The following is a 24,468-nucleotide window of genomic DNA, read 5'->3' as shown; positions in this document are numbered from 1 at the left end:
ACAGTTAAAATGATCTGAGACACTACATCACCAGTTTAGTGGTTTGAGGAGAACCAATGGCTTGCGAGGCTTCCATGTTTCCAACACAAACTCAAATCTACTACTGCCTACGGAGAAGGCTAAGGCTTGAGTCTCCTGAGTCGTGTGTGCACTACATGGACTGCTCTGAGCCCACCAGCAGCTCACGTTTGTAACCCAATTAAAACACATGGGGCTGCACTGATGAGAAGACCTGCAAGTTCTTCAGGCTACTGAAATACACACAAAACTTCAGACATCCTCAAAAGGTTGGCTGCAAAAATGACTTTACTGCAGTTTTAATACATGTTATTTTTAAAACCAGCATTTGTAACTTCTTTGCATTTTACAATGAATCAAATGAATTGGATCAAAAGGGTGAACAGTGACCCCACCTTTTTGTGCAACAACAACAAAAAAATACACAGGTAGGTAGGTATATCTCTCCCCTTTTAAAATCAGATCTGGGGCAAACGATTAAAAAGAAAAAGAAAAAAAAAACATCTGTACAGTACTTTTTAACAAAGTCATTTAATACAGGATTTCTGGCTAACACAGTCCTGTGTGAAAGCATGTGAGTTGTGTTTTGTGTGTGCCTCGACCAAACTGATGCCCTGGCTCTTGACGGTCGAGTCCTGCTCCTCTGAAACTAAGTCTCATAATGACTGCTGAGGTTTCTTTCTGGTACGTTTTGTCATTCGTTACCTCCCTTGTCACTCAACATTTTTCATTAATTCATCTATCTTGCCTAGATCCCTCCGTTCCTGACAAAAATGAACAGTTCTGTGGCAGAGTAGCACACACTGGTTCAGCCAGTCAAGCTTCCTACAACTATGACGGCTAGTCCTGCTAGCCTGACTGGCTTGCTGGAGAGTTCATACACTGGCTGGTTGTGTTCTGACTTCCTCCTCTGTCTGCATTGGTTTGGGTATACAGGGGACAGGACGGGAGAGTTCAAAGGAGGATGTCTGAGGTGTAGGATCTTGTAGTGCCGCAGCCTCCTAGCTACTGTTGCTATAGCAACAGGGCAGTACTGGGAACTGCCTTGGCACTGTTTTTCGTGAGCACTGCAGCCTCTCTGGTCCACAAGTAGCCAGGTGGTTGAGGAGGAGAAGGTTTGTCAGAGAAGGTTTAGAACAAGGAGAGCATAGGGAGGAGGGAGGAATGAGTCAAGTAGGGGTCGGTGTTTTTCCTCTTTGGGGAGAGAAAGAACAAGCTTTCCCAGGGAAGGCTGTTGAGCAGAACGCCAGAAGGAAGAGGTGAAGTCGAAAGGTTGAGGGAGCAGATAGGTCTGTCTTTCTTCCCAGTGGGAGAGGAGAAAAGGTCTCCATCTCTTTCCACTGAGGGAGGAGAAAGGAGCAGAGAGAGAGAGCGGGAATGAAGTGGGAGCTGGTCTCCGCCTCCTCAGTGAGACAGGGACAGTAACTGACAGGTGGCACAGGCAGGCCAAGAACCAATGAGACAACCAGAGGAGGGAGGAAGGGAGGGACTCTGCGTCCATCCGCAATGACCAATCGGAGGAGAGGATGCTTTTAAGATCCCAGGCGGGGCCGCTTCCTTGGAGACTGCTCTTCCTCCTCATCTTCTTCCTCTTCGTCTTCATCATCAGGATAGTCCACCAGTCCCACAAGACCAGTCTAAGGAGGGAGAGGAGAAAATAAACAAACACTGACAGAAAAGTAAGAGGCAACAGTAAACATGCAAGGCATTGCTATAAGCCTGCATTCTGTTTTCTGTGGTCTCTCTCTGTCACAGCCACCTTTCAAGTATGTGACATGACATTACCTGATCTAAAATTCTGACATGTATTATGGAGCTGAAAAACATCTGATTTCAGCTGTAGTCTAAGATCAGTCATCTTCTCTTGTTTTCCTCTGTTTGAATACTAAACAGTACAAGGTTATCAGATTTTAGCTCTACTCATCGCACTTTCAGCTGCCTTAGCTGTGCAGATGAACTAGGCAACACAGATGAAAGTGAAATGAATGATGCTCCATCAAGCTTTGCTTTAAGCATGCTCATCAAGTTTAATCTCTGGTTAACTGCAGCGTTTACTTTAAGTAAACACTCTAAAAATGTAGCCATGCCTCTTTGTACGGCTTCTCTATTGAGAAGTTTCCCTAACAGCACAGACTCTTCAGGCTTATTTGGAGATTAAACTGGTATTACATTTTGTTTCAAGTGGCACTAAATGGTCTTAGTTATGATTTAAAATTCTGAAAATTGTACAGTGTTTTCTTCAGGTACTCAGTTTACTTCAGCGGTGCTGGGTTGCTTTTAGAGACAGTTACTGACCTTTCAGTAAGTGAGCCATGCAAATCATTTTTCAGGCAGTTAATCCTCTTGATCATGTATAAGCTAATGTCAACTTAAACTCACTCTACATTTCATTCATTTTTACTACTGAAGCTACATCTGTCTTTCTACATCTGTCTTTCCACACTGTGACTCAAAGAAGATGAACAGTAGTTTGCCAACACACTTTGAACACTTTGCAGTGTTAAATCCTGAATAAAAAAAAAGGCAGGCTGTTAAATTCCTTGGGGAACTCACCCAAATATTAACACTGTATGGGAAACAGTGCTGTGGTGTGGAAATTAATCAGATTTTGCTCAAACGATTGTGACCATGTTGAACCTAACCCAACACTGTGTTAGATCAGCATTTGCCACACATTCGTTTAGCATCTCACACAAACAAACCACACATATTTACAACATGGCTAATGTTCAATCTCTGACATACTAAAAAGGATGATAACTAATCTAAATTGGCTGGCAAACAGCTGAGTTCATGTGTAAGTGTATCAAGAAGATGACTTTGGCCAGATTTGAATATTGTGTACACACCTTGACTACTGGCGTGGCAGGCAGAGCAGCTGTCTTGACTGAGGAAGTTGAAGTGTTGCTGTGTGGAGTGACGGCTGGCAAGGCAGGTGGGATTGCAGCAGCCTTCCCATTGTTATTGGCACCGTTTGCTCCATTGGCAGCTCCTGCAGGAACAGAGGACAGAAATGAAACTGATGCAATCTGGGAAAGTCTCTTCTAAACAGATACATGCAAGTCACATATGATAGAGGGGCATACCTTTTTTGGCCTCCATGTACTTTCCATAGCTGTCAGAGAAGTCATCCTCCATCCGGTTCTTCTCCACGGTCTCTCCATCATCATCATCTTCATCATCATTGAACCACATCTCCTCATCCTCATCCAATGACCGTGCATCCCGACGATACCTATGGGGTAGAAAAGATTAAAATCAACAGTCAAGAACTCATCAGCATGGTTTCTAAATTTAGCCCAAAAATGACCAATCCAGGATTGTAGGATAAGACGTATTTGTCTATCTACTAGGGTAATGAAAAGGCAGGTTGGAAGAGAAGGCTGCACTTCAGCAAAAAGATTTTCAGTTGCATGCTAAACCCAAAATCCAATATACAAAAAGTCAACAGAACCTTGATCAGAAAGCTCTAATGAACGTGTAAGCATTTTCAAATGTGATGTGAGCCAACCATAAGACAGGTTTTGCTAATGTATGGGAAACCCATAGGAATTGGAAAAAACAAAAGCCCTAATACTTCCGCTCTGGAATGTAGTGTCCTTGACCAGATGTTTCATGCCTTGTCTTCATACAAGTTGCTGGGGATTTAAATACAGTACTGTCTATAATAAGACTTTCCTTCCTCCAATGTTATTCCAAGTCAACTAGTACCTCAAAGTTGTCACTCTACAGTAAACGTCTTTCTCCCAGTCTATATTACCAAACAAAGACCCAGGTACAGGCCTCTTACAGCTGTGTTTTAGGGCTGGGCAAAACGATTATTTTTTTAAACGATTAATCTAGTGATTATTTTTCCAATTAATCTAACGATTAATTTTTCGATTACCTAAACAATTTTTTTTGACTATCAATTATTTTCCCATTAGTTGATTAATACAGCAATGCAATTACACATGGTATATTATGTATATCAATGAAAAAAACATTAATTTCTTAACATTTCAATATTTATTTGACTTTTTTTTTTTTTTTTAAATACAACCCTTGCTCTTGAAATTTCCAAATTCCAAAATAAAATTCAAATGACAAGAATTAAGTAGTGTAAAATAATGCATTCCCATGCTTTAAGGGGCTTTCACATAGTGCGTGGTTTGGGCCGCACTCTGCACTGGGTACAGCGCAGCACCGAAGTTAAAAAAATAGATACTCGAAATTAAAAGCTCACATGCTGGATGGCAACATCAGTTGTGGTTGTACTGGAAAAGCAGGGATGCCTATCAAACCTTTCTAGCAAAAAAGGTAAGGCTGATCATTTTTATGGTAAGCAGAGGAACACCACTGAGGTTTCACATCATATCACAGGGCTGAGCAGTCAGATTCTGACCTGTTGAGCCTCTGACTCTGTCTGTCCTTCTCCTGCTCGTACCGTCCTTTCAGGCCCTTGAAGGTCTGGACGTACTCGATGGATTCAAGTGCTTTGTAGAAGTTGTCCACAATGTGAGCTATAAGAGACTTGATGTCCTCCTAGAAAGAGAAGGCACGGTGGGAAATAATTCAAACAATCCCTGTGAGACTACCAGTCACTATCGAATGTGCCAGTCTCCCACTTGGTGAATAAAACTTTTTAGTAGAGGTCTGGTTTGCGTGTCTACTTACTACTTTAATGAACTCAAAAAGCTCTATGATGGCTGAGTTGAGGAGGTTGTATCGAGTGCCGTTGTCTAGCAGGGCATTGATTACAGGTTCAAAGAGGTTCCCTTTGATGATGTAGCGGTTGTAGTACTCATCTTTCAGACCTATGATTCTGCGCATGAAACGCAGGGCACCTTGAGGGAAAAAAAGAAGAGATTTGTAAAACATGTAGGGCTGACAAGGCTGTGGGTTTAGTTTGTGAGGAAAAACAGTGCCAGGGACATGCTTTGCATGGGTTTGCCCATACATAGATAGGTTAAAAAAAAAAAAGCCTGTCTTTCCTTCAAATAGGATTAAAAAAAAAAAATCTTTGGTCACTACCCAGTAAAATCATAGCATATACACAGTAAGCACATTTACAAAAGGAAAGAAAGCACCAGAGAGCACATTCCCAGAGGTGCCAAGGAAACTGGAAGAGAGACTGTCTCTGTGTGGACTTACAAAGAGCAAGGAAGGTGTGTTTTGAGTTCATGAGCACCAGCACTCTCCTGAGCAGGTCTTTGTTCATGATGTAGGTCTTGATGTGATAGGTGTGGTGCTCCACACAGAAGGTCAGCAGCTCCAGGATCAATGCCAGTAGCTGGGCTGTCTGGAAGTTGTCTACATAACAAAACAGTACAGTAGCTTCACGAGTCCACTGTGAAAAATATATGCAACACTTCCAAATGTTCCAGTTCCTTGAAAATGAGACCATGTACAGTTTAAATTCCTGCATTTTTGTGCATATAGATAAAATATGGCTCGACCTATCAATAGACAGACAGATAAATAGACAGACAGATTTTCTTTTCCATTTGTGTGTGCAATCAATGCTGGAATATATATCAAACTGATGCTAACTGGTATGTTCCTGGGGACCATAATTCTATTCTGCCCATCACTTGTGGGTACAGAACCAGCATAAAATGAAAATGCACTGTTAGCATTTGCTTGAAAAATCACTAATCATTCACACATGTTGCTGGCTAATGTGTGACACCTACCTGGACACACTGGGTTGATCTTAGTTGAGCCCTCTTGCAGATCTGAAAAGTGAGCCAAAAATGCCAAAATCAGCCTTAGTCAAATTTATTTTACAATTTCATACTCCCGGCACCAATTCAAATTCAATTAACTAATTTATGTATGGATGTGTACTCATTTATATATTTTTACAATAAATTCAATTGTTTTTAGAGTTTATTTATGCTGGGATTTCACTGTGTTACTTTGTTAGCAAAGATAAAAAGTAATAAAACTCCATATCAAAGCAAAGTTCAGTTCACCTTTAGAATTCTTGTCATGGGCAGTGTTGGCCAGTAACGGGGCAGTCAGGACATGCATGCAGTACTTGTAGAAGAAACTCAGAAATTCTGTCTTCTCTGTTTTCTGAAAAGGGACAAATATCATTGCAAAAGTGTAAAACGTAAGCTGTAGCTCTGGCGTGTACAACATGGGGCTGGCAATTTATTACTTGGTCACAGCATGCCTAGTAGTCAGGATGATTTTGAGAAAACAGAATTTTAAGTCAGATAAAGCTGTATCGATGAAAGGATCAGTATGATTGGATATATGAATTGACAAATTCAACAAAGTTATACAAATCCAAGCCCTATTCCTTAGCATCACTTCACTGAAATTTTCATTTGTGGGATGGTCTCCATTAAAAATTCTCAGCGGAGGTATGAGTCACAACCATGGGGGCAGAAAAGTGTTGAGGGCTGCATGAATAACAATTACACTGCAACAATAAATGTCATGGATGATGAAGCAAGAGTGGGAAAATTCCTCACACTACAGAATACTCTCCATGAAGCCAGTGATGCTTTTAGAAAACAGGTGAGCAGGGAGCCACATGGGCAATTTGTTGTCAGCATTGTGGAGAACTGAAGAATTAAGAACTTGTTTTCATCATTTCACATTTGAATACCAATTTAAATGTTTTTCCCCAACTGAAAAAACTGAAACTATGCTTTACTAACGGCGCTTGCATAGTTTTAGTAATTAATATCAAGTCAAAGGGGGTATTTTTACACATACAGTGGTATTTGTTGTCTGTGCGAGTGTAATACATATGTAAAGTTTGGTTGATTAACTCATTCCCTGTCACGAGAATAACAGTCTCACCAGGAGTGTACTGCTCTAAAATGAATGCAACAAATACAGACCAGAAAACAATGATTCTGAGAGGCAACAAAAAGCTGAAGTTTTTCCTTTTTAGGAATGCACAACAAGCTTGTATTGTACAACTTTGTGCCGCCTCTCCAAATTGCATCGTTTCCCAGTCTGTATCTATTTCATTCATTTTGGAGCAATTTACACCCAGTGAAACTCTTGTTCTTGTGACAGGGAACAATTTAATAGATAAATTTGGTGGCTGTATTACACTTGTATAGACCAACAAATACCACTGTATTATGTAAAAATCTGAATCATCACTTTAACAAAAGGTGCTTGACTGGGGGTTCATCTCAACCTAACCACGGAAAAGTAGATCTTGTTCCTAGTACACTAGAAAGCAGCATGTGAGGAACATGAGTATGCCACATGTTAAGTCTGTGTGTGATGGTGTTTTGGTCCTACTGACATTGGTGGGAGCCAGCATGTTCTCGGGGTCAATGAGTGTCCTGAGCAGGCCCATGAGCTGGACAGCTCCTCCTAACTCAGGGTCTGAGTCACAAATCATCTGCTTTATCACCACGTTGATCAACAGGACATCCTGGGACCAACATTAAACAGAGATACAGAATGCAAGATGGAGTTAATAGTTATTACTTTGTCGGTCTTTGTCGGTCCACACAGCATCATGAGGGAAAACCATAAGTAAAATAAGCAAACAAAAACAAAACACACACACAATGACAAAGCCCTTACAATTCAATTATTACGGCGCTTAAGATGAACAGCTCTATAAGATCTGTATGCTCATTTATGTGCAACACTTTTTGCTTTGAGCAGTGATTAGAACATGCACTGTTATGGCTTAGTAAAACCATAAAATCCATCCAGGATAAAAATGCTGCATGTGGTCAGACAGAAAGTAGTGCAGTAGAAACGAACAAGCATCACCACTGTGAGGCTGGCGTACACTCTAGCCTCACACACCAGGAAGTAGCTTGTGAGTTTTTAACTGGTAACTTATTCAATGTTTTTCTTAGTTACACTAACACCATGCTACAATAGCAGTTTGGTTTCAGGTAGCTTTTTTAAGTCCAGTCTTGAAAATCCTGGAGTGCAAGTGTGCTTATTTACAGTGATGTTAAGATGCTTACGTCATCGGTCTGTTGTGGTTCCTGCATGACAAACTCCCTGACCATGGACGGGCTGAACTCCACCAGGTAAGAGAAGATGTCTGTAGCTGCTGCCCTCACCTGCAGGTCATCCATTCCCTTCAAAAAAAAAAAAAAAAAAAAAAGTGAAGCAAAATAGGAGTCTGAGGCAAAGCGAAAATAGTGCACTTGCGGAAATTCTACACATACAAGATTCTCTCCTAACTATTCACTCCTAACTATTCACAGAAAAAAAGAAATAATCAGTATCTAAAATATTTTACAGCAATTTAAATATTACTAAACAGTGGATGAGGCTTACCATAACAATTTCCAGAGCAGGTAGAATGCCTAGGTTTGCCAGCGTTTTGAAGAACGCGTCCCTGTTTTGCGGTTGCAACGTTTGTGAAAAAGCACAGAATTCTTTGAAAAAGTTCACCTGAAAAAGCAGAGACGAAACACAGCCATAATGGTTGGTCAACATTTGAGACATTCAAGCAAACAGTTCAAGGCTACGTGTACCAAAACTAATGTTTGATTTGGAATATTCTGTAGCAGTGGGAAGGTGGAGAAGTCCAGCTCTGTTCTGATTGAGTCCCAAATACAGTCCCTTTCTCTATTCCACTCCATTAGATCGCGCCAATGTCCAAAATGGCACTGATTTTGATTTTTGAAATTTGAGTCAGTTTGACCAGGTGTAGGGGCAATTATACTGGACCTGCAATACCACAGTAATGAGTTAGCGAGTTAGTAGTAATGAGTAAAGTTTTTGTCTGGTCTGAGTAACGAAAGTGAAGTAAACACTGACTACATATTGAGCTGGGGCAGAATAATTGAATGATGGGTTTTTAAAATGATTTCTTTTACAGAGAGGGGACAAATTTAGGATGTCTGGTTACTCAAACTTCTTTCCCAACTAAAGTCCAAGCCATTATATCTAACTTTTCTTGTGATTTGTAGGCCTGTATGGATGTAGTACAGAGGATGCATGTGTCTATTCGTACCTATAAAATGTAATAAAGCACATTCAAAAATAAGTACCTTTCCCAGCCATTCTAACATTAGACACATTGTAAAAGTAAGAAAAATACAAATAAGCAGGCCTACTAACAGATTATGCTTAACAAAAACATAGAAGATTTACTGGATGAAAAACTGATTATTTTGAAAAGATGTCAATGTAAAAGATGTCATTTATCGTTATCTTTGTCTTTTTTTTTTCCAACATTTGCTTCTTTCCCCTCACTGAATACAAGGACTTCCATCTGTACAATCACTTTGATTGGCTGAGAGGGTTGAACTGCAAAGGATTGGATGAGACACTGCGATACAGTAGCCACAACAAACCACAACAAACCACAACACTATACAAAATTTGTGAACTTTTTCATGCTTCGCACAGAACCAGTACTGGGTTGGAACCTGGACTTAAGCCAGTGCACTAGTGAAACCTGGTACATATGTCAGGGTGCTAACTTATTTGTTGTATTAAAAGCTGATGGGTAACACGTACTACTGGGAGACGGGGACATATGAAATTAATTTGACAACTTTTTTTTTTTTTTTTTTTATACAATGTCAATGTGTGCCTGATATGGTTCACATATGCAAGAATCATAAACTAAATATTCAAATATTCATGGTATTGCACTGCATGTTAAATGTGATGAAACCCTTTTCCCCCACATATTCTTGAAAATGTATGGATTTTTAGATAAAACTTGCTTTTTTTAATTTAGGCAACAAAACTCTGTCCCCATATCGCAGCATCTTGATATGATCGCAATGATTCCACCAGTAGAAAATACATCATTATCGAATTACTGCCCAGCCCTAATAAAGAGGAACTTTGTGTTGAGATACCTGAGCAGAGACAGGTAGTAAATATCAAATTCCATAGAAACTAGGGAAGGAAATGGTATTATACAAGCAGCAGAATCCATCTTTATTGTAAAAAATTAAATGCAACAATGATTGTGCACTACATACTTCCAACAATCGATGCAAACATTATCTGGCCTACATTTGATGTTTCTGCCTTTTAATAAAACACCAGACATGGACTTGGCTGGGATCTGACCACATTTGAACTTACAAGCTCTCTCCTTTTACTGTCCTCCGTAGCTTCATCTGTGAGCTGCGCGAAGACCTCTGTTAGGAACTTCTCGTCCTCCTGTGGCACAGAGAAAACAAGGTTAACAAAGCAAGACACAAAACTAGTCCAGGCTGAAATAATTTAATGTTTAGTTGCTGAAGCTGCAGAGTCAATGACTCTCAACTATTCCTGTAGTCGGAGCCATGCAAAAGTACAAAGTATCTATCTTCACAATAGCCATTGTTCATCGGCACAGAAACATGAAAATGGTGTAGCTATGCCTCCATCTCACCTCAGGAAAGTGTGGAGATATTCCAGCCAAACAGCTGGTTGGTTAAAGGGAGAGACACTGAGGGCTATTGTGATGGTTAAAATAAGTAAAATTGCACTAGAGGGGAGCAGGGCACTGGTGCTTACCTATATATTGCCCTATCAGCAACAATGAATTTACTCCATGCTAGGTATGGGCTAATTTTCTGTAGTCACACATCCATCCCAACCTCACTTTTGACTGGTTTGCTACATTAGACTTTACTGTAGTCTGACGGTGCATAAACCATTACATTTCTGTTTACAAGTCTTTAAGCCCGGAAGCTGTAAGCCTTCATCAAGTCAGTTGATGCTAAGAACATACTTCAGAGAAAAGTGAACAGCTTATGTCTTCAGTCAAAGCTTATATCCATTTTAATTAGTGTAGTTAAGCTAACAAAGGAAACTTGTTTCTACCCAGACAGAAAAAACAGACGTGCTTGACAAAACTCCACAAAGTCTTGTCAAGCAACCTTTTCTAACAAAAATTTCTCAGGATCTTCATAAGCGTGTTGCAGAGGTGTGGCTTAACTGATCACCGGATTTAGTGAAGTATAAAATGAATGCACTAAAATCATGATAAAAACAGTATGGTAAAATAATTTCTTTCAATAATTCCAAGCTTCAAACAAGTTCATTGTCAATAACAAAACAAATGAAAATATTTTAAATAGCTTACAAATTTATATGCTGAAAACAAAATGCTGATGAAACAGGTCAATGTTTACAGGACATCTTTCTCACACACTTTCACAGGTATCAAAAGTTCCCCAGAGTAGCAACAAAAACAGATGCAATTCACTGATGACAGCAATGGTACAAGTGGAGTGTGACATCACTGGTCCATTTTAAAAAGATTCCTACAACTGAAAATAACAATTGACAAGGCAGAAGCCTAAAATCCAAGCATTTCACACCATGATTCACTTTTACCAAAATAAATTAATTAAGATAATGGCAGAACATCACTAATAATAGTAAATACAGGCAGTGGCAGCAAGAAAGTTATGTTATTAATATGTACCTGCTTTTTGTGCCACTGAAGCAAAATATTTTATAAACGAAAAACCAAGATCATCAACACTGAACAGATGTCAACTTAAGGTTCACTTGAATAATGCTGTAAATTATAAATATTACACACTGCATTTGTCACTCAAGTAACTTTCAGTCAGTAGAAGCGCTTTGAAAATTAAGAGGAATAAACTAAATTAGCTTAATAAACAATACAACCTCAACTTGACCCCAACCTGTTCAAGTCAGAGTGGAAAAGAAAGCCATTTGACAATACATGTATGTTCCAAGTCAACCTACTAAAAACAGTTACCAATATAAAATTTTGCACAACCACGTAAAGAGATGATACTTTATGGCAAAGAGGCTTTCTGGTTCTAGGCTACTTGTTTTGCCTCCTTACCTGCAGCATGCTGACAATCTCCACCTTGTTGAAGAAAATGAAGGAGGTGAGTGTGGAAAGGAAGTTCTCCTCAAAGACGGACGGTGTGGGCAGGATGATGTCCTGGATGTACTGCACCCGGTAGGTCTGGTGGATCTTCTGCCGCAGCTCCGAGTCTGTGATAGGGATCACCTCCTTAAACTTGGCTGTCTTGGTAAGGAATTCCCGGTGTCGTTTAGGCTGGACCAGTGCAGGATCGTACTCCAGGCAGCCCACCACATCCATGATACAGTCGTCAGAGAACATCACCTCAAACAGGGCTGCTTTATTGAGGAACAAGACGCCCCGGACAATCTCATACAGATGGTGCAGGCCTTCCCTGTTGTCCAGGTCCTCGCATACCTGGAAGAGACCCAGGAGCTTTTTGATGTAGCCCTCACTCATAAGGGCCAGAGCAAGTTTTTCCCTGCGGATGGGTGAAGAGAGGACAGAGGTGACCAGGTCGGCAATCTCCTCCAGGCGGCTCAGCTCACAGGCAGGCAGCTCCACCAGATGGCTTGTCTCGGGCATCTCCTCAATGCGCTCCTCCTCTGACTCATCGATGGGATCCTGGGTGATCTCCAACGCAGGGTCCTTCCCCTGCACCTGGTAAAAGGCAAATTATTGACACATAGTGAAAAATCTGCCTACCAGTATGCTTCGTGCCTACGTGCCAAATGAGGTAGTGCCAACTTTCAGCACCCACCCACCAGCACCACTTTAGATGTTTGTGTTCCCCAGCATGCAAATGTTTTCCACAATTCCTCAGCCATAAAGAGACACTATGAAAATATCAGCTTCATGAATCTCTCCTTTTATAAATTACATAAATAAATTCAATCAAAACTGAGTTTGCTTTACCTGGCAAATCTTCTCCCAGATCTCATCACAGCCAGCCTTTTCCTGAAAACTTAGAGCCAGGTCATAATTTTCTGCTTCTGACCAGACAATCAGTGTGTCCTAGGAGGAGAAAGCAACAGCAAGGTCAATAAAGATGTGCTCCTGAATATATTGACTGTGTTCATTCGCTTGTTCACAAATACAGAATGCGTTAACATCTCACAGTAAAACCAAATACATACAATGTCTTTTATGTTTGGAAAATAAAATAGCTTAAGCTTTGCCGTGAATTATATTTAATATATTTTACTTTGGGTTCTTTTAATTCAGCTGGCCAGTTTTATGAAAGCAACAAACTTATGGTGTAACCTAACATTTACTGTCACAGTGAGTTACTGGCTCAAATAGCGTGAGACAAAGGTATACTAATATTCTAAGTAGTAGTAATTGTGCATTTGCCCATTATTTATTCTAAAAGGCTTCTGAAGTTAGATCATTTCTATTATCTACATGTTTGTAGTGGCAGCTGTGACTTCCCAACACGGAGAGCAGAGCCATGAATGGCAAGATGAATGAAAATTACTTCAAACGCTGCGAGTTTAAACTTTCCCAGGACAAAGAAAAAAGTGTGCGCCGGCACCATGCTTTCTGTAACGTTACCAGACAAAACCATACTTACTTGTTGTTTCTGATATGCGGTATTTGGACTGATCTTCGACTCCAATAGCAGTGAACCTAAAACACAAAGTCTGTGTTTACTGGACTGTCAAACTTGTGTCACTAACCATAACTCAAACACCATTTCCTGAACGGCTAACTGATCAACTAAACGTTAAGTAAATAAACTGTCTTTTAGGCTAACCAGCCTAGCACAACGCTTCCAAGTTAAGACTGTGAGATGTTGAATGTTATTATATAACAGAAAAGTAAAATTCTCCATCGCCTGGAACGTATTATATAGCCTAATTTTTCATAAGCCTACTTTTTGGCGTTATCTCTGCATAAACACACAACAGTTTTCTATCGAGCAATATAACCAGCAAGTTTGTTGAGAGCTGACTTTGAGGCCCTCATGCTAGCGAGATCGCGTAGCGTTAGCTAATGTTAGCTAACTAGCCTACAAGCTAGTTATCAACTACCGTTAACACTGGCTTCTTGTACAAGAGAAAGCAGCCAGCAGCAATCCTAATAATTTAGAATAGTTAGCCATCGGTGCTACGAGACATTAAAAATCAAGTTTAAGACCCTAACCAAGTAAACAAATTTCTCAATGAATGCATTCCGACTAACAACCGGGGTTAGCAGGCTAATAGCGTCCCCCATAGCATCAGTGTGGCTAGGTTAACTGGTGACTTACCGTCCGATTCGGCCCGAACTAATAATGATATCCCCTTGGACGAGACGTGCCCAGTACCCCGGTCGTCCCACTGTCGGTCTTCGTTCAGCGTATATACTTTGACTCGCCGCCGAGTGTCCGACATGGTTAACCGAGTCGGAGCTAGCAGGCTAGCTAGCTGCTAACAAGCTATCACCTCACACTGTCTGGTGTTTTCCTATCCTCGAGCTGTTAACTTTGTTTCTACCCGCATGTTCCACACATACGTCTGAGTCTACTTCACGATAGCATTAAGAAGAAAATGTAACTGCTACTACACAAACATGTTACGTCCCGAATGTATACCAATTCTACGGAAGGCCAAATATCAAACAGTAAAATTCACAGAGAACACAACAACTCCGACGGCCTCTTTGCTAACGTCCACAGACCGCCATCTTGTAATCCGATCTTGTGTTCTTTTTCTTCTTCAACGTCAATCAAGCGCTAAGCGCCGCGGGGTCTCCTCTGAGGGGCTACGGGTGCCGCTGAGGACGTTTCGACCAAAATCTGCGCGACCATCTACATACACACACACACTGCGCTTTTCCCGACGTTTGCAAAATTGAAAGCGTTGAATCCTTGAGTCCCAAGTGTTGTATATGCTTCTATTTCACATTGTCATCGTACACACAAACAGCTCATCGATGCAGTGTCGGCTGTTCTGCTTATTCCACTCAAACATGCAGAACAGACTACTAATAGTTAGAGTAATCTTCGTGACGTATTAGACTGTCAACAATTAAATGTTTTATTTACATGAATAAAAGTCAACACAACGTTTACAGAATACATATATATATATAAAAAACTTAAAAAAAAAAAAAAAAAAAAAAAGTTTAACAGTACATCACCACCAATGTTTCTTTGCATTCTGTCTCAGAAAGGCTGAAAAGACCCACTGCACTTGGCTGAAAGCAAAAATTGGAAGCGCCATGCCAGCATCAGTCATATGGCCTGATGTGAACAATGGAAACAAGGGTGTACACACAGTGCAACTGATGGTAAAAGCCAGATATGGTGTCGGGATAAAGTGGACAATATAATGAGTTTCTGGTAATGTTATTAAATTGAAATGCTAACTAATGTGCTGATAAGAGCAGTTGAGTGTAGTTATATTCAAACTGACAGCAAATCATATGTAAGAAAAAAAAAAAAAAAAAAAAGACCTAATTTTCATCTGTAAAACAAACAAAACATATGAACAGGATTTTCCTCATTGCATTTTTCTGCCTGTTATCCCCCAGCTATGATGGAGCACGTATCAGGTTGTGTGTAGATCTGTGGTGGTGCACTGACAGCAGTACATTGCCTCTGATGAGCTGCAGTTTAGTCCATACCCACAGCAACTGAGGGAAGCTTCTGTATGTACACCACTGGTTCAGTTTGTGATCAAATCTGACGTTCTGGGGTTGGGAGATTTCTTTAGCGTACTGCTGCACCAACATTAAACGGGACAGTGTTTGTTGGCAGTATCCACTCAGTGTTATTCCCGCTCAGGGGAAATGTCAGAATTTGGCCTAACACAGCATGTCAGCATGTCACAAATCGGTGCCGGACCCTTGGTTGCTGTTTGCTCCCATGGTGATGCTCTGTTTCTCACTTAGCGTCCTAACAACAGTTGCGGCGGGAGATTGGAGAACCTTCCGTGAAAGCCTCATTCTGCCGTCTGTTGGATCGCGTCCAAAGTACTTGACCTGTTGGCAGGGGTCCAGACAGAGACCAGTCCAGAATGTAAACAAGCTCTCATTTGTATTATGATTAAAAAGTACTTTTGACAGGTTTGTCTGTAGTTACTGATACATACCTGGATCTGCTGTCCCACCTCTAAACCCAAAGCACTCGGATGTTTGATCTAAAAGAGGACCAGGCAGAATGAATCAGATTTGATTAAGGGCTTTTCAGTGGATTTTGCCAAAACAAATAGAGAACCTATTTCACACATCATGTACACCTGCACACACACCAGACCTAAGTCAAATAGCTTGTCAGAAACTTTACAATCACCAGAAAGAGTTTGGAAAAATATGTTTTTTGTTTTTTTTTTTGTTTTTGGTGACTAATATCTTAACTGATGCTGTCTTAGTTGCCGTGATGTAAAAAGAGAACTGTTCTGTTTGTAACCACATTTGACTAAGACCTGGTGCACACACACACACACACACACACACACACACACACTCATTTGCTAACCCGTTTGTGGTCCAGCTGTGAGTTGTGCAGTAGGACAGGACTCATGTTGGGATAGAGTTTCACCATTATGCCGATATCCCTGAGGCAGAGAGGGAGGAGAGCTTTAAAAGTTGTCTGAATGCTACAAATGTCTTATTAATCCATAGTTTATTTGCAGCAGAATATGGCAGAGTTATCATCATGGATTCAGATCCCGTTAGAAGGCATGTTTAAACTTAGTGTTAAGGGTTTACCTTATCTCGCAAATGGTGGCGGTGTAGACAGCACCAAACTCCAGCTGCTGTTCTTGCTGCAAAAGAAAAAAATGTGTGCATGCACACACACACACGCGCACACACACACACACACACACACACACACACACACACACACACACACACACACACACACACACACACATAACCTCATGTAACAAAAAATATAACCTCAAGTTTAGACCAGTGTAAGATTTTAAACTGTCTTGTGCTGATTTAAGTGATTTCATAGTCTTCCCTAACTTGGATTATGGAAGACCATTTTATGGTTTGGGGTCTGACAGTGTGAGAGGACTGTTACATGCACCAAAATCCAGAGCAAGTGGCCGAAACTTACATCATCTTTGCAGACCTCAGTGATGAAATCCTGAGCCTCATTCATGGCACCTGGCGTCGGAGCAAACACACTGAAAGTCTCCTCGTCCATCTGGCTTATTGTAACACCTTGGAAAGGAAAAGAGAATGTGCTGCACTTTCAACAACCTCCTGAGAAGCTTGTACTGTGCATGATCATATGTGCCCATCGACAATGAGCACAAAGTCATGTTACTGGTGGGCTTTCAAACACACAGAGATTTGCAACAGTTGCTGTACTGAATCAACTCATTCTGAATCTCTTTCAATCTGTGTCCATCATATAGCTCTTAAAATGCAGCCCAGTTTGTTAAAAAAAAAAGAACATATAGTGTACATGAACGTTACCTGTTTGAGCTTGCAGCCTGCGAAGGTTGTAGCCCCCTGGACCAACGAAGCGAGCTCTTCTGGAGACAGGAACCCGGACATTTTCTACAGGGAACATAAAGTCCAAACACATTAGAACAGAGCAGAACCTGTGCATCTTCAATGGTGTTCTTTCTGATTTCCTAAAATGCACAGGTACACATTCAAAAACAAAACCTTACCAACAACAGGTCCATTCTCCTTCCTATTCTCCCTGGGTTTTGGAATACATTTGTTCATGATGCCCAGGATTTCTCTCTTTGCCACTGGAATATGAGCATATTGAAATGAATCACAAATCAAAAGAATTATAAATACAGTGATTTCCGTCTTTGGTGAAAAATATTTCAAGTTTGCCCTCCATTTGTACTTACTTGTTGCTTGCTGGATAGCCTCCATGACCACCTTCAGTGGTAAGCCTGGAATCTTCACATCAGCCTATAGGTTTGATAAAGGTCATGTGAAGAGGAGATAGAAACCACAGCAATAGAAAGAAACTAGAATCAGCAATGTGAGCATAGCACCAATTACATTAGTGTACAGGTGATCAGACACAATACCTGTAAGGCAGTGATACCCCGACTAGTTCCTGCCAGTTTGAAGTCCATGTCTCCAAGATAATCCTCTATTCCCTATTTAGAAATGAAACAGTCAACCCAAAATAAAAATCCACAAAATATCAGTTGAATGGGAATAAGATTTCCATAATCCAGTTCTAACTACTCCTGCTGAGTTTCATTTTGAATGACTTAGATTGCTCTTTCCGCCACTTTGATAAACCAGTTGACCACAATCACAGTCCAAGCTGTATGTACCAGAATGTCAGTCAGTAATCTGTAGTCCTGGATCTCTGTGGGTTTCTCTGAGTTAGCCTTGGAGATGAGGCCAATGGCTACACCAGCCACAGCAGAGGAGATGGGCACACCTGGAGCACACAGATTTGGGTATTTTAGCCAGCCAACAATACAATACAATATATTGTATTGGGTAGTAGTGGTAGTAGTGCCTAGTACCTGCATCCATGAGAGCGAGGCTGCCTCCACACACTGAAGCCATCGATGAGGACCCTGAGAGGAGGAGAGCAAGAGGCGGACAGGCAGAAAAAAGATGACACAAAATCACCAGGCGATAAACAAACACCCTGTTGTGATAATTGTGTTACACCGTAGAAACAGCGCTTGGGGTCCTAGGGGCTCACCGTTTGACTCCAACACCTCGGCAGTGACTCTGGTAGTGAAAGGGAAGTCTTTAGGAATGAGTGGCCGCAGAGCCTTCTCAGCCAGGGCTCCTGGGAACACACATAAACACACACACACAGTCACAACATAATTGTAGTTAAGAGGCCTGGTTAAAGGGTCCTGCTGGGATTAAAAATGCAAAAAGAAGAGTCATTCAGTTAACAAATACAAACCGTGTCCAAGCTCTCTCCTGTTTATGCCTCCAATCTTCCCAGTTTCATTCGTTGCATATGGAGGGAACTGAAATTAAAGATTCAAGGGTCATTTAAGGTCATTTGTAAAGCTAAGGAAAATAGGATCATAAATTTTATACCTATATGACTTTGAAAATGAAAACAAGATTTTACTCACTTCATAGTGGAGCATGAAGTTCTTATCTTTGATGCCACTGTTACAATCACATGTGTGGAAGACCAGGGTTAAATTGTGTTTTCAAGTAGTTTTTATGGTTTATTTTAACCTGTGCATGTACGAGATTAGCCGGGCTTATCACAGAGGACAATCAAATGAGTGTGGGCAGATTTAGAAATAGCAGGAAAATATTTTAAGTGTGACTGACTGCCAACCTGATATCATCTGCCTTGCCTAGATGTGGTAAACTGCATGAATGGAAACACAGTGTGGTTTAATGCACGTGTGAAAATCAATGCTACCTTTACCTCAGAGCTGTGGTGATGATATCCGCTTTGACACTGGATTCCAGTGAATCAAAAGTGACACTGCACAGCACCTACAGTAAAAAAAGAAGACAAGGACTCAGATAAATTACTGCTGTTTTTTCTACACTCTGAAATCTTTTTTCTTCTTTTTTTAGTCAATTAAAAATTTCATTAACAAGCAATAGCCCCCTGCAGACAATGCATACACTGTGCAACTAAATGATGAATCAGGAAATGCTGCCATTGTGTAAGTTGTGAAACCTGCACTGTGGTGTCTTTCAAAAGAGTGTAAAAAACGGCCACAAAACCCAGAACTTTCTATCCCTTAAATAATGTGTGAGCTAGGGATGCAGATATAGTTTCGCTGTTATCGATATACACACATCATTTTTTTCCATCTAATTACAGAGAACATCAAGTTTCTCCTGTAGTGGAATCAATACATTATTATATCTAATCTTTCCATGATGGCCGGCTGGCAGATGCAGACATAAAATACAATGCTTTTCAAAATGGACACATTCACTGGGCAAAATATACTTAGGTTATGTCAAACAAGCCATATTTGGTTTGATATATCTGATATTGGATTTTTTGCCAATACAAGAGCAACACTACTGGTCTGTTAAAGTCATTAGGCAAAACTTGGTCCGCCGCCTTCTACCTGTGTTTGTCCTCTCTGGAACAATGCTGAGCCATGGAGGGGTTTGAAGATGTCCACATCGCAAGAGATGTTCCTCAGAGCCGTCAGCTCTCTCCCATCACACCTGATACACGCACATGGACACACACAGGCACACACAGACACACACATTGAAACAGCGATGTGCACAAAATCCAATTTCAAGGTGATATAATGAGATTCTACACTCTACAAGCTTACCTCTTGTACTCATTAAGCACCAGGTTGCGGAAGATCTCTTTGCACACGCTGTTGAAAGATTCAATGACCTCAAAGGGCTCAGCCTGAGGGAATTTTTCTACACATGGAAAACATTAATGCACACTATTTAGCTGACAAGTGAGAGCCCAGAGGAATCATGAAACCTTAAGAAGAACATCCTGTAACTCATTGCAAATGACTTTAAAATAGTCTGGAGGCATGGAAATATATGACACGTTGCAGTCAGTGTGCAAATATTAGTGTGCAAAACAGGAGCATGTCTGTACCTTAAGGCAAGTGTGATTTGGACTGTGCAAAAGGCGATGGGAATGAATACTGTTAAGGTGGTATTAACTGTCTTTGCATGCAGCATAAACATGGAGCATGATCTACCTTTTAGCTCCTCTTCTGTTTCTAGTCGAATTTTCTTGATAGCATCATCTCTTGAAATCTGAGAAAAGATTATTATTATTTATGAAGAGACCAGGTAGGTGTCAGAAATGAATGAACTTTCCCATCAAAAACAGACTAAATGAGATTTGATTGAGAGTCACTTTAGAGATCCCTTTAAGTCAGAATATGGAGAACAGAGGCCATGTCTTACCTTATCATGGGTGTAGTCGGTGAAAACAGCACTGATTCTCTCTGAGGCTATTCTGCATGGAAGAGAGGGGGAAAAACATCACACATGACCATAAACATAAGTAATGTTTTTGCCACATAATATATACTTTACTGCTTATCTCTGTGTGTCTGGTGCTGCAGATAAACTAAAGCACATAGTAAGTTTTTCTTTCCTTTAACATTATTGAATATATTTCTGCCTTTACTCAAACTTTCAGACAATTTCACCAGGAAAAAAGTAATGAAAAGGGAGCAGAACTAGACTAGAACTCACATCTAGATACAGGTATAGTTCACCTACTATATACAGATTTCCCCAACTAACACATTAAAATATTAATGGAACTTCTTGTGCTGCATGTGCACAGCTCATTGATCTCCCTGACCCGTCACCATCTCTAGTAACTGCTGGGATTTAATCAGTGGTCTTACTGCCTAACATGATCCACCATGTCAGCCGGGGCTGAGAAGATCTTGATGGGGTTGCGTTTGGTGACCTTCTGCTCTCGCGCCAGCTGCTGGATGGCATGGATGATCTGCTGGGTGTGCTTGACTCCCACTTTCACAGCGTGGCAGAAGTCCTGCTGCAGCACGTTCTCTGCAGACGCCTCGATCATCACTGACAGGCAGAGAGCCCACATTGAAATAAGCTTTGCTTGATGCAGTTATGGTGTTATCCTCTTTACACACAGTGATGTTTGGTTTAGCTGGTTTCATTTTAGTTAATTCACAGTGATAAAGCACTGAAGCAAAGTGAATACAAGCTGAGATTAAAAAAAAAAAAAAAGCTGGTCCAATTGATTTGTGAGACAGATATATTTAAAAAAAAAAAAAAAAACTGTACAAATTCTATACAGTCCTGTGACACAATTGTGGTGATCACATGTAGACCTTATTCATTTCATTTGCAGTTTATTTGAAAGTGATGTCAGCTCTCTGGCCACCTAACTGATCAGCTGTGGTGTCCAAATTTTATGTATAATAAAACCTGCTAATAACTTGTCACATCATAAGAAATTGCACACTACATTCATTATTTACATTGACTCTGTAATAATGTGTTATTGATGTAATAACATGATGTTATTACTCTATGATGAATTACATTAACTTTTTTCTAATTCTCAGGCATCATAGAGGGACAACTGTTACATTTGACATATTGTTACATTTTATGACAGTAATTGCATTGTCTCTTCGTTGGAGAATATATTAGTTTCTAGGTCTTTTTAGTTTTGGGAGCAAACAAATAAGTTTTACAATATGTGCTAACATACCCACTTGACTGCTGGGAGCTCCAGCCACTATCAGGTTGAGAGTGCTGGAAGCCATCTCTGCCCTTGTGGGGTTGATCAGCAACTCTCCATCTACCAGACCCACTCGCACAGCTCCTGGACAGCGCACGCACACACACACACACACACACACACACACACACACACACACACACACACACACACACACACACACACACACACAGTTAACCAAGTGTACTTGCATATGATTAAACAAGCATCGAAATTTAATAGTGCATATGAGACAGCCATAAAAATGCCAATAGATTCCTCACCAATGGGTCCATTCCAAGGGATATCGGACAGGGCCAGAGCGGCAGAAGCTTTTGGGAAACAAAGAGTTGGTTTTAGCTAGAAACAGTAATACAGTGTTTTCACATTGACTAGAAACTGTGCAAATGTCATTACTGACGGGGCCGGCTGACATTTGGCTCACCTCCATTAATAGCCAACACAGCTGGATCATTGACACCATCAACAGCCAGCAGGTTACACAGGATCTGTAACATGCACACGGAGACACACATTTCATTTTTCGTGGGCCAATAGTCCTGGTATCAGACAACATTTAGGTAAAACTATCAGCACATACATAAGCAGTGCAATAGTAAAAATACCTGGGTGTCATAGAAGTAGCCAGCAGGAAAAAGGGGTCTAACGGACCTATCTATGAGACAGAGAAAAACAGGAGAGGCTGTTCATTTACGTAGTCAGAAGCATGGCATTGATGCTACAACAGTGCAGAGACCTGCTACACCAAAACATCACAAGCCACATGATGATCCCCTCACCTATCAGCCTGCTGGTGAGGATCTCATGGTCAGTGACGCCGAGCTCTCGTCTCAGGTAGTTGGTGGGGATCCGGCCGGCAGCAGCAGCCTTCTGTCTGTAGTCCACCTGTCAATCACAGCGGTCATTCAGCAGACAGCCTGGACACCTAAACACGTACATCATCTAACAGCTTTGACTCCCAATGGCACAACACAATAAACTGAACAATGAACATAATAAACGACACAATCTAATTCTAAATTTGAGGACAACTTGGAAATACTGTTCAGGCAACGTACCACAAGAGGCATGAACTGAGATGGAGAGGGTTTGGTTTTGCTCACAGCAGTCACCATCACAGAGGTGTCCCCCAGCTTCAGACAGACACAGATGGCACAGTTTACACACAGAAAAATCACACTTCACATGGACTTATCCAGCAACAACAAGAAGAAAAACAGTTTTTCCTAATTTGATGCTGAAGAAATGTCCATCTCTTAGATTAGTGAAATATTTGAGAGAATGCCATTTAAGTATCCAGTGCAAAGTCCTTATAATTCAACTGATTAAGTTTTATTTTGATAAGTTTGGACATTATAGTCATTGAGAAAACTAATAACTGTATAAGAACTCTTTACAATTCTAATTTTATCTGTATAGCAGTCTGTACTTCATATTCAAGACATAAAATAGGTCAAGAGGTGATTTAAAAATAATTGATATCTCTTCCAGCCTTAACTTCTCAGATAGATCTTTCCAAAAAAGTTGGCATAGGACAGCAAGGCTCAAGTTCATGTAGCCTGGAGTCTAAATTTAGGAGTGAATGAAAGGATGGGCACAATAGAACAGCACAACTCTTTATTTTAAGATCATAGATGAGATCAGAATCAGATATTACTCAGTCAACTGGTTTTATATTAGAAGTACTCATAATAGCAGAAAATACCAGTGATCAGAGTGTATCTATGTTCCCTTGTTCAACATCCCCACCCTTTGTCATGTTCTCATTAGGTACCATGTAACTCCATGGAAGACAGGACCCTGGAAACACTTGCATGTCTCCCAGGTTATTACTCAACTTCTGCTTAATGCAACTGGTCAGCAAGAAAGTTAATATACTTCCAGTCAGCTGTAGTAAAACAGTTCTTGTGTACACCAGTGGGTTCCGCTTTTCTGTACCTGGACTACAGCAGCTCCATCAGCAAATCTGGCAAACCTTCCTGAAGAGATTTCAAGCTTCCTACAAGAGAAGAAACCACAACATAGCTCTTTACCTGAAACAACAGCTACACTGGTTATTCATGAGTATATCACAGAGACGCTGACAGCAGGGGTACAAACCACCACCAGAAAAGCTATAAACTCATAAAACCAAACGGTGTAGCTTGAATACTAGCGCGCTGACTGTGAAAGTCAGTGAGGGGAGACTACAACAAACTGTGGAGGCTGAGAATGTCAACTCACCTGGCCCCCAGCTCCACTCCCACTCTGCGCGGCGTCGCATGGCTGCTGTACGCGCTGTGGTGGCACAGCCGGGCACCGAGGCGGCCGAGCGACGGCCCGAGCCGAAGCAAATGTCTCATGGCTCCAGCAACACCACAACAAAAGTCCAGTTACTCGTCTTTCTGCCGGCAGTGTGTCTTTACACGGGAGGTTTGCGCATGGGGGCTTCCATGACAGTTCGTCACGTGTGCGGAACTACGTAATGAAGCGCCGTCCTCTGATTGGACAAGGCTAGTGTGTCCGTCAACCTGTGCTGTGAATTCTTTAAAGGGGAATAATTTATGTGTTGTATTTTTTTCTGTATTGATTTTATATT

At 40.9% G+C, this 24,468-nt stretch overlaps 2 protein-coding genes across 2 annotated transcripts; both read right to left on the bottom strand.

The window, feature by feature from the left end:
• Positions 1–280: 280 nt before the first annotated feature.
• ppp4r3b (protein phosphatase 4, regulatory subunit 3B) lies at positions 281–14,453 on the bottom strand. The gene is made up of 16 exons (XM_030071143.1): positions 13,995–14,453; positions 13,317–13,372; positions 12,659–12,757; positions 11,780–12,403; positions 10,054–10,131; positions 8,281–8,397; positions 7,962–8,078; positions 7,277–7,408; positions 5,976–6,078; positions 5,694–5,735; positions 5,152–5,310; positions 4,675–4,844; positions 4,403–4,542; positions 3,105–3,253; positions 2,868–3,010; positions 281–1,655 (listed from the first exon to the last, which is right to left on the bottom strand). The coding sequence occupies exons 1-16, from the start codon at positions 14,116–14,118 to the stop codon at positions 1,551–1,553; spliced, it is 2,358 nt and encodes a 785-aa protein (XP_029927003.1). The 5' UTR covers positions 14,119–14,453; the 3' UTR covers positions 281–1,550.
• Positions 14,454–14,749: 296 nt separating this feature from the next.
• Positions 14,750–24,350, bottom strand: pnpt1 (polyribonucleotide nucleotidyltransferase 1). Its single transcript, XM_030071144.1, has 28 exons — positions 24,114–24,350; positions 23,829–23,889; positions 22,949–23,023; positions 22,670–22,775; positions 22,496–22,545; positions 22,315–22,378; positions 22,154–22,201; positions 21,861–21,974; positions 21,016–21,202; positions 20,564–20,615; positions 20,353–20,410; positions 19,960–20,056; positions 19,741–19,843; positions 19,077–19,147; positions 18,769–18,805; positions 18,591–18,657; positions 18,378–18,467; positions 18,193–18,246; positions 17,995–18,104; positions 17,740–17,811; positions 17,554–17,617; positions 17,362–17,445; positions 17,162–17,245; positions 16,797–16,903; positions 16,439–16,494; positions 16,206–16,284; positions 15,820–15,867; positions 14,750–15,709 (listed from the first exon to the last, which is right to left on the bottom strand). Exons 1-28 carry the CDS (start codon positions 24,230–24,232, stop codon positions 15,554–15,556), a joined length of 2,313 nt encoding a protein of 770 aa, XP_029927004.1. The 5' UTR covers positions 24,233–24,350; the 3' UTR covers positions 14,750–15,553.
• Between the last annotated feature and the right edge of the window lie 118 nt (positions 24,351–24,468).

The sequence above is a fragment of the Myripristis murdjan genome, chromosome 15, assembly GCF_902150065.1.
Source record: "Myripristis murdjan chromosome 15, fMyrMur1.1, whole genome shotgun sequence".
Classification (NCBI taxonomy): domain Eukaryota; kingdom Metazoa; phylum Chordata; class Actinopteri; order Holocentriformes; family Holocentridae; genus Myripristis; species Myripristis murdjan.
Note: the sequence above shows the minus strand (reverse complement) of the source record. Positions and strands in the feature narration are given on the sequence as shown.